Source organism: Hipposideros armiger, unplaced genomic scaffold (genome assembly GCF_001890085.2).
Source record: "Hipposideros armiger isolate ML-2016 unplaced genomic scaffold, ASM189008v1 scaffold_12, whole genome shotgun sequence".
Classification (NCBI taxonomy): domain Eukaryota; kingdom Metazoa; phylum Chordata; class Mammalia; order Chiroptera; family Hipposideridae; genus Hipposideros; species Hipposideros armiger.
Genome location: NW_017731362.1, coordinates 2,719,016 through 2,729,013, shown reverse-complemented (window position 1 = coordinate 2,729,013; position 9,998 = coordinate 2,719,016). Strand labels below are relative to the sequence as shown.

General features: G+C 46.9%; 1 protein-coding gene across 1 annotated transcript in view; it reads left to right on the top strand.

The window, feature by feature from the left end:
• The first annotated feature begins 285 nt into the window (after positions 1-285).
• Positions 286-9,998, top strand: part of HDC (histidine decarboxylase) — a 19,109-nt gene continuing 9,396 nt past the window's right edge. The window contains exons 1-4 of the mRNA XM_019664177.1: positions 286-365; positions 2,562-2,734; positions 6,442-6,555; positions 7,478-7,600. Of these exons, the coding sequence (XP_019519722.1) occupies positions 335-365; positions 2,562-2,734; positions 6,442-6,555; positions 7,478-7,600 (441 nt within the window). The 5' untranslated portion in view covers positions 286-334. The remainder of the gene's footprint in view (positions 366-2,561; positions 2,735-6,441; positions 6,556-7,477; positions 7,601-9,998) is intronic.

Here is a 9,998-nt window from a genome sequence, read left to right as displayed (position 1 = left end):
TACCCTGTGAGCTTTGTCTGAGGCTGGGGCCTGTCTGCATCCAGGAGCAGAAAGAGCTGAAGGCTCGTCATCACATTCACCTGGAGGCTGCTGGCAGGTACTGTTTTATCCTCCATCTCTTTGACCAGACAAAGCTGTGGTCCCTCTTCCCCGCAAGGACTGGAGGGAGAAGGGGCGGATTAATGAAGCTTGGAGGAAGGGCTTTTGAAGGGCGGAGCTAAGGTCAAGAACCGAGAACTCTTTAAATAAAGGGCCCCCACTGGCCGCCCAGGAGTGCCCCTTCTACCACCTGCGAGTGTGTCCATCTGTGAGAAGGAGCCGGAGCCTCAGGGAGATGATGGAGCCCGAGGAGTACAGAGAGAGAGGTGAGCACCCCTGGCCCTCCTGTCCGCACCACCAGCAGCAACTGGTTTAGTTTCTGAGGTGTCATGTGGGCAGTAGAATTGCCTTCTAAGAGCTGGCTGCTGCAAAACTTTTGTTGAGAAAGGAATGTGGGATCAGAGTTTAAAGCTTTTTCTCGACCTCTCTTTCATTCTCCCTCTCACATACCCACTCTCATATGCTCTCATATATGTCCACACGACCATGTCATGCGTTTCTTTTCTACTTTCCCACAAAACAGAGAAGCTGGATTCCTGACCCACTACGTGGGAAAAGGGGGATTGATTAGTCATGTTCTGAAGTAGAAAAAAATTCCCTAAGTGTTCTGTAGTCACTGCAAAATCCCTTTTTTCTTAATATTCATTTCTCTATGTGTGAATCTATCAGGGTGCTTTCATTTAGTCATTCATTCTATAAATATTGAGTGAGCACCTACTATGCATCAAGCCTGTGTGGTGAGCAAAACCAAATGGTTATCCTGTTTTCAGGCATGGCTCTCCAAAGAGGGGAAGTAGGTCATTGTTCCCAGTTTCTCTCTCTGTAAGTTTTTACATCCTCAGGCTGCCAGCAGGTTATATTGCCTGAGATTCCATTGCTGTAAGGTGTTCTCTTGTGTTAAAATCCAAGTTTTCCTTTCTCCTCCACCCAGATATAACTCACTAAGTGGCTATCAGCCTTTAGACTTGAGTGCATTAGCTTCTATCATTGCTTTCCGAAGGCACTTTTAGCTGACAGTGTATCCTGTGAGTGGAACACACATGTATTTCCTTCTGTCCCTGGACAAGTGGAGGGCTAGGTCCAGGGCTCTCAGACCTCTGGTGGGGTGCTGCTAGAGTTACCGAGAGGCGTCGGGCTTTGGGAGGGCAGGAGGGGAGCAAAAAGAGGAAGGACGGGCGCTGAAATAAACCCTCTTTGTCTCTTGCACAGTTTTGTCTGGGCGCTGATCCTGCTCATGAGAATTTTGCATGAGCTGGTACAGAGGTGCGTGTGTGGGTGGGGGCGGGTTGCGGGGGGAATCAGGGTTCCTCTCCTCTTCTCTATTTTATTTTTTGCTGGGGGAAAAAGGAGCCTAAGGAGTACTGAGGAGGACTTACAGGTATTGAGAGAGACAGAGAGACTAACAGAGACACAGACACAGAAAGAGAGAGAAGGAGGAAGGGAGGGAGGGAGGGAGACAGAGAAAGAAATAGAAACAGATTGATTCAGACAGAGACTCAGACAAAGAGAGATTCAGACAGAGACACTGAAGATTGATACCCTCTCCTGGAGAAATGAAAGTGAAGAAAGAATAAACAATTTGCAGTGACTTCAGAGTATTTGACTTAGCTACTTTTCTTCCTTATTCATTTGTTCATTCATTTGGTAATTTTTTTTTTTTAGTATCTAAAAAATGTTCTAGGCATTGGGGTATATTGGTGGAGGCCCAGGTAGGGAGATAAAGTAATTAAGACATGGTCCTGTATTTCCCCAAAATTTCAGGCTAATGCAGAATTCTTAGCTGGGCCTATGGTTGTGCTTTAGCGATTCCATTAACCTTAGAAATTATAGACAAATTGTGTGTGTGTGTGTGTGTGTGTGTGTGTGTTAGCATACAGTTTTAATCATATTCTTAAAGAAGTTTTATGGGTCTAAAAAAACATGAGGAATTACTGGTCCAATGAGAATGGTGAATAAATAGGTTTTTCACCTTTAATCAGAACCTGGCATGGGAGCTTGCCATCTGTGCTAACAAAGAATATAGGGGTGTGTGTGTGTGTGTGTGTGTGTGTGTGTGTGTGTGTGTGTGTGTGTGTGTGTGTATGGATAGACAGAGCCACAGAGTTTGCGCTGAACCTATAAGGTAATGAATTAATAGAAGTCCTGTTTTTGAGAAGAAAGGAAAGATGAGAGAGATGATCAAGATTGATACAGATAAGGGAAGGGGGAGGAAAAAAAGAAATGCTTTACTTTGGTACTAGAATTTTATGCTTTGGAGGTTTTCTCATTTGTTCATTCATTCATTCACACACTCATTGTTTTTGTTCTGAAGACAAAGCCTATGCTGGGGATCAGACCTCTGCCCACCCATCATTCCATCTCCTTCTTCACCACGTCTCTTGGCCCCGACATGACGGGGGACAGGCACACCTTGGCCAGGCCCAGTCGGGGCCATGAGGCTGATTCCTCTGCCTCCCTTGTAGGAAAAGAGATGGTGGATTACATCTGCCAATACCTGAGCACCGTGCGTGAGCGACGGGTGACTCCTGACGTGCGGCCTGGCTACCTGCGAGCCCAGCTGCCTGAGAGCGCCCCGGAGGCACCTGACAGCTGGGACAGCATCTTTGGGGACATCGAGCGTGTCATCATGCCTGGGGTGAGCTACAGTCATCACAAGAGTAATTCTGGATTTCAGGGCGTAGGAGGGTGGGCAGTGGGCCTGACGAAAGGTCCGGGACAGCCCTTCAGCCACTTGGCCAACATCTAAGCCCGACTTCTGGGCACGTGGAAGGCCGGGACTTTGACTGAAATTGGGTTTCTGATGCCAGGTGAACTGAAGTGTTGGGTGGGGAGCTAGAGGGCGTAAGGACTGCATCCCAGAGCCGACTCTGACAGAAAGGTGCAAATCTAATGGGATGAGGTGAGAAGTGAAAATTGGAAGTGAAGAGAAAGGACAAATGTGGATAGCAGGACGGAGAGAGGAGGCTGGAGATAGTCCCTGAAGCCCCCGTTGGTAGAACCAGGGACTCTTCTACAGAATTCTGAGGTACGCCAAAGGGAAGGAAGGAAGCCGAGAACTCGGCCCCCTGAGGGCACCCTGATGGGCAGGTTGGGTGCCTGGGAAGCTGAGTGAGACCCGGGAGCCCACTCCTTTCCCCTCCATGAGGTGGGGCCCATATCCTTCCTCACCAAGTGGAGGTCTTGTGATTGAGCTGATTGTCAGGAGCAGGAAGGGGCTTCCCCTGCATCATCTGTACGTCCAGTGACAAAGGGCACAACCTGGTGATGGCCAAGGGCCTGGGAACAGACAGAAGCTGGCTGATGCACAGGGCTTGAGCTGGGCCCATGGCCATGGGCTGTGACGTTGTCCCTGGCCACCAGAGTGGAGAGCTGTGCCAAGCAAGACATTCATATTAAAGCACACAAGTCTTCCTCCCACAGAAGAAAGGACTGCCTTTAATTGAACTCCATGCCACATGCCAGGCACTGTACCAGCCACATTACAGGCCAGCTCGTTTTATCCTAGTGACTCTATGATGCCTGTTTTATAGATGAGTAAACTGAGGCTCAGAGAAGTTAATTGTCTTCCCAAAGTCAGACTTTGTTCTGGCAGATCCAGGGTTTTACAGTAGGCCAGGCTTACTCCAAAGTCTCAGCTCTTTCTCCTCCACTGATATCTCTACCAGTGGGTGACTGAGGACCGTAGGGTGAGCCCGCGCACCCCGGCACTGCCCTGCAGGGGTGCTCCAACACAGGCTCTTCTCGTTCTCCCTGCCTGCGGCAGTGCTGTCCTGAACCACACGTGTCTACAGCTCTTCCAGAGGCCAACTTAAGATTTGCTTTAATTATTCCCCTAAAAGTGTTAGACTTAGATGTGACAGAAATATGCCTGGAGGCAAGGATGAGAAACGGCGCACTCAGAAAGTGATGGCAAGTTTGTACCAAGCCAAATACTCATCTCTCTCTGACCACTCAGCCTATTTCACATGCACTTTTGTATATCAGTAAATTTTCATATCAGTAAAGATTTACCAAGGAGACTAGCTCCCCAATAAGATTATCTCATGGATTTCATTCTGAAAAAAGTCATCTGCTGAGGGGCCAACTGTAATTTGGTAGTGACATGTAAGCAACGGTCAGAAGAGGTGGAAATGAGCTGATTCCTTTGATTGAAAGAAATTGAAGCAGTTGCTGGGAACGTGCGTGGTCAAAGCGGCTCGTTTCAGGACCCAGAGGTCTGTCTGTTTTGATAAAGGTTCCTTTGGCTTATCTTATCATGTTTATCTTAAAAGAACAGACAATTGCCTCCTGATAGGATCAGGAAGCGGAGCCCTTCTCTAGGTTTCCAAAACACTGTCACTAAGCACATCAATAATGAGGCCTTATCTTTCATTTCATCTGGCAGGCTGCAGCAGCCTCTGAGAGTTGACCTGAAAGCATTTGGCCCTTGGCTTCCTCATTTTGGTCAGCATCTCACTGGATTAATTCTGCCCTCCCTCCAATCCCTCACTACCTCCTAGACACAAAGAGGAAAGCACAAAAAAACAAAAAAAACTGTCTTTTTGCTTTAGTTCCAACTCTGGTTAGAAAAACCTCGTTTACTCTTCACGGAGAAGGCAGCACAGGGGGAGAAGGCAGGGTGCCATCCTGCTTAGGAGTGTGGGCTCTGGAGTCAGGTGGCCCTGGGGTTTCTGTCTTGGCCCCGTCTCCTGTCCCTCCAATGGGTGTGTAATCATGGGAACGCTGCCTCGCTCTCTGCCAGCCCCAGTTCTCATCTGTAAAACAGGGATAATGGTAGAGCCTACCTTATAGGGGTGCTGAGAGAATTAAATAAGACACATCCTGGAGACTGGAAGATATTGTTATTACCTAACTCCTGCCTGGTGACAATCAGAGAAAGAGGTCTGATTTTCTAAGAGTCAAGTCAGGATATGTGATGTGTCTATCGCCATGTGATTAGCTTATCGTTAATATTAGTGCTTTATATTTTACAAATGTCGTCCCAAGCCGATCCACACAGCAACCCCAGGAGACAGGATTTATTTTTTTATGAGAAACTGAGGATGAGAGAGAGGGCAGGAGAAGGTCTAGTTTTATAAGGTCTCAATCCTATACAAATTTTAAAATCCTCTCTAAGAAAAGAAAACTAAGGATGGAGTTCAAAAGAGACCCATGCAAACATGAGATCTTGATGCCTAAATTCATTAAGCTGCCTCATTGGCTTCACAGTACATCTACAAGGTAATACAGCTGGTGAGGGGCAGAGGTAAAACAAGAACCTGTGTTCTTGGGTTTAAATCTTATGCTGCTTCTACCATACACGCTGTCCACTGTCCAGCACACTGTCCTTACTCTTATGGGATAAAAGGAACTTGTGCCCCCGAAATAACTCGATGGTACACTAAGATGTTGTCTAATGAGTTTTCAGTAGGGTGAAACATCTAGAATGAGAGTGCGCCACGGGCTCAGAGAAGGGATGAAAGGGGGCTGGGGAAGGGTGTGTGGAGGAAATGAATATTTAATAGCTTTCCAAGCATGATCAGGTTTTGGAGGGTCCTGTCTGTATGAGAAGTGCCTTCCTGTCAGGCTTTACAGCATTGCTCAAAGGCGTGATTGCCCAAATGAACAGGGTTTGCAGAGCAGTGAGATGAAGCCAGATTAGATAATCAGTGAGACTGATGAGCCATTGAGGATGCTACAGAGACCTGTTATGGGGGTGGGGTGGTGGTGGTGGGGGTGGGGCAGGGTTCTCCCTGTCCACTCTGCTTCTTCTTACATCTGTTTTAATCTGAATATAGGCTCGGGGTTAGCCTGGAGGCAAGGGTCCCACGCCTTTGGGCTGGAACTTCTCCTGCCCTCTCCTCTCCTCTCTCCATCCCTACTGGGGAGGCTTTGAATCCATTGACACTGACCCTCTGCAGGAGCCATGTGCCCAGAGAGCTCAGCTGTCCATAAAACAAAGGATGCTTTGTGCAAGAACCTGGATGAGACATGCAACCTGCTCTCCCCAGGAGTCTCCCCTTCCTTGTATTACTGGGCAGGAGTGGTGTGGGAACTAATATGAATATTACCCAGAATCCACAGCCCTAATTACTATAGCAATTGTCATTTCACCTACTTTCTTCTGGTCTTTGCATATGTGCAAATGATCCACTGAAGAGCTAGCTTAGAATATGAGAAATGTGGTGGCAAGTGCACCATGAATATGTCTTATTTTTATGGAGTTGTGTCATTTATCTGGCTGTCAAAAATGTCTGCCCATCTCTAGACTGGGTGCTTCCCTTTGCCAGAGAGGGTATCTGGAGGACGAAAGCCTCCTGGACATGCCTCCTGGTACCACCTGTGTACATGCTCTGCCTCCAGGTGGTACATTGGCAGAGCCCCCATATGCACGCCTACTACCCCGCTCTCACCTCTTGGCCGTCACTGTTGGGAGACATGCTGGCCGATGCCATCAACTGCTTGGGATTCACCTGGGTGAGTAGCAGTGGCTGTAGCTGTAATCAGTGGCAACGGGGAACTTAGCAGGAATTGACATCCTGGGGCAGACACATTTTTGTCATGGTCTCTGAACAGGGTTCCAAGTGAAGTATTAACAACGGCTACATTCTTTGAACTTAAGCTTTATATGAATTATCTCATCTTTTACTTTAATCTCATGGGATCATGAGTATTGGCCCCATTTTGTAAGTGAAGAAATTGAGGCGTAAGTGACTTATCTCCTCAAGATCACACAGCTCAAAGACACAGAGATGAGATTTGGACTGAGATCTGGTTATTGCCACAGTTTGTGAGCCTAACTAAACACTTGGGTGCCTGTGGATACAACTTCCCCTGTGTTCCTGTCTTGGAGGGGTTAGGAATATGCCCTAAGATTTTCCTTAATAATCCCTTAAACGCCAATCAGCTTTAAATTGTGCCAGAAGCCTCCTAGAACAGCTTTATATTTTAAGTCCGAATTGTTATAGGGTATGTGTGTGGAGGGAGGCGGCGGGTGGAGATTGGCTATGTTTCCCAGGAAAGAGTGCTTTCTTTCTTAGTCCTAAGACTTCCCCTTGGCCTTTAGAATGCCTCTCAGCTGGGTATTTGAAGGACAAGGGGAGCCAAATGGAAGCAATCATTTCTAGGGCTGTTTCTCCATAGAGCCTTGGAATCACAGGAAAATCCACTGCAGGGAGGGTGGCGTGAGCCCAAAGCCCCACATTCTTTTCCCTTTTTGATTTGGCAGAGGATGGGGTGGGGTATCGATCCTTTTCTCCAGGGAGAAGATAGGTTAGGTTCCCACTGATACCCTGAGGGCCAGGGGAGCACCAGGACAGAGACAGATGCCTTCTGGGGCTGGTGGGGGGCATCTTGGTGCCCTGGAGCTATCTGGGTGAGGTTGCTTTCCCTCTTTCAGGCTTCTAGTCCTGCATGCACGGAGCTGGAGATGAACGTCATGGACTGGCTGGCAAAAATGCTGGGGCTCCCGGAGCACTTCCTGCACCACCACCCTGGCAGCCATGGGGGAGGCGTCCTGCAGGTACCTCCATTGGCAAAGCTTCCCCTAGCATTGGGGCTAAATACTGTGTTTCCCCCAAAATATGACCTAACCGGAAAATGAGCCCTAGCGTGATTTCTCAGGGTGCTTGTAATATAAGCCCTACCCCAAACATAAGCCCCCGTTAAGATCGTCAGCCAGACATGACTGTTTGAATAAATGTAGATTTTTGTACATGAATAAATGAATAAATATAGATTGTTGGAACAAAAATTAATATAAGACCCGGTCTTATTTTCGGGGAAACATGGTAGTTAAAGAGAAGCCAAACCCTTGCCTGGGCAATTCTCTTGTTCTCCAAGGAGCCTCCCCCATGTCCCTCACACCACCACCGTCACTGCCACCAGCACTGTCATCGCCGTTATTATCATGGTTGACACCACCATCGTGAACACTACCAGCAACACAGCCACCACCTCTTCCAGACACCACTCCCATCTCAACTCCACTTTGCCTAAGCTGCTGCCACCACCGTCTCCACTCTTCCTCCCTCATTTCTTTAAAAAGATTAAAAAACACAGAGCCGTCATCACATTTCCAGTATTACTTGGTTCAGCTTTCCTAGTTTATAATCTGACAACCCACCTCCCTTGTCCCATTATACACCTTATGATAACCAGAAAAGGGAAGCAAGTAGAGACTTCTTTCCCTCCCTCCTAAGTCCCAGGGATCCTTGGCAGTGAGCGAAATGAACAGCATAAATTACTTTCTCTTATCCTACAATGCTATCTTTTGGGTCTCTTGTCAAGTGATAGTTTTTCAAATATTTCTTTTGTGTTGTTAAGAGCAATGCCGCACCGTGGAGCGTGCTGGGTCCTGCCGTAGTCCACCCACATTGCTAGGTGCTTTTGCATCTCTGAACCCTTGTCATTCATGAGGGCTTGGTTTTGAGAACATTGAGAACCACTAAATTCTTGAATTCTACTGTAATGTGTAATTTTCCTGGTTTTCAAAGTCTATAAAGCCAGGGATAATAATATTTCCCTCACATCTCACACCCACAGAGTGGATATGAGGATTAAACGAATTCTATTAAATAAAAATAGCTGCACTGCCCTGAGGTGAGAACTGGAAAGTTCCATGGGTCCACTTGTTAGCTAAGTGGCAAGATTAAAATCTGAACCTCACAAGAAACACAAATTACTGCATGCCATGGACATTCTGGATTGTTTGCCAAGAGTTCAAACTTCAGATATTGTATCTGGGAGAACATGCTAAATGTCTACTGTACATGACCTTGCTTTTCATCCAATCATTTCAAGAACACTGTGGATAAATATTATCATCCCCAATTTTGGAGATAAGAGCACTGAAGCTCAGAGAGGCTAAAGACTTGCCGCAGGTCACACAGCTGGTAAGTAGAATGACAGTTAAACCCATTTGGCCTGTCTAAGTCCAAACCATGCTCTCTCCTGTATCCATCAGCCACGTGAACTTGGTTTAGTTCTGTAACCTCTCTGAGCATCACTATCCTCATCAATAGACAAGAATCACAAGAATTTCAGAGAGGTGTTATGAGGAACGAACGGGATGATAGAAAGTACTTTGTAAGCTATAAATGGCTATGCAGATGTAAGGCGGTATTATTATCACTATTCTGCTGGTATCATTGTTATGGAGTAATTTCCAGCCACTGAATATTTTGTGGGACCTGGTCCATACCACCCCATGTGACACTGTTTGCCAGGATTTTTATCAGAGAACTATCAGCTGTAGGTCAAAGACATTGAAGACTGAGTGGATGACTGATGAGAAACCATAACAGTTCCCGTGAGGCTGCTGAGGTGGCCCCCGGGATTCCCATAGTCATGGCCAGAGCAAAATCCTATCCAACCCTCATTTGGGTAATCAATACTCCCACTTCTGGAGACAGCTACAGGGATGTGCAGTTAAAGGGATGTGCTCCATTTTATCAATGGAAAAAAGCCTTCCGTTGGGAAAAATTAGCTCAAGGTAATAGGAATCATTGGAAACAAAATTGAGGTCGAAGTTGCCAGCCTCTCTCAAAGGTCAGGACCCTCTCTCTGGGGTATCCATGAGGAAATAAACTCTATTCCCACACCTAATAAATTGAGAGTGCTTCCTTTTAAGCATGTTTTATAGGGGGAGTGAACATACCTATAAGCAAACTTTTATCTAGCAGGGGCTAATCATTCGCATTTTGGTCTCTGTGGCCTTCTAATAAAAATGTTGGTATTAGGTGAAAATTAGCTTTCATTACTTCCCTAGAAAGTGAGGGAGGTGGACCAGGATTTCATAGGGTGCTGTGAACCGGGGATGCAGAGTAGGCATGTGAGCTGGGCAGGAGCTGTATGCTTTTTAAGGGATAGCTGGAGCTCTCTCTCTCTCTCTCTCTCTCTCTCTCTCTCTCTCTCTCTCT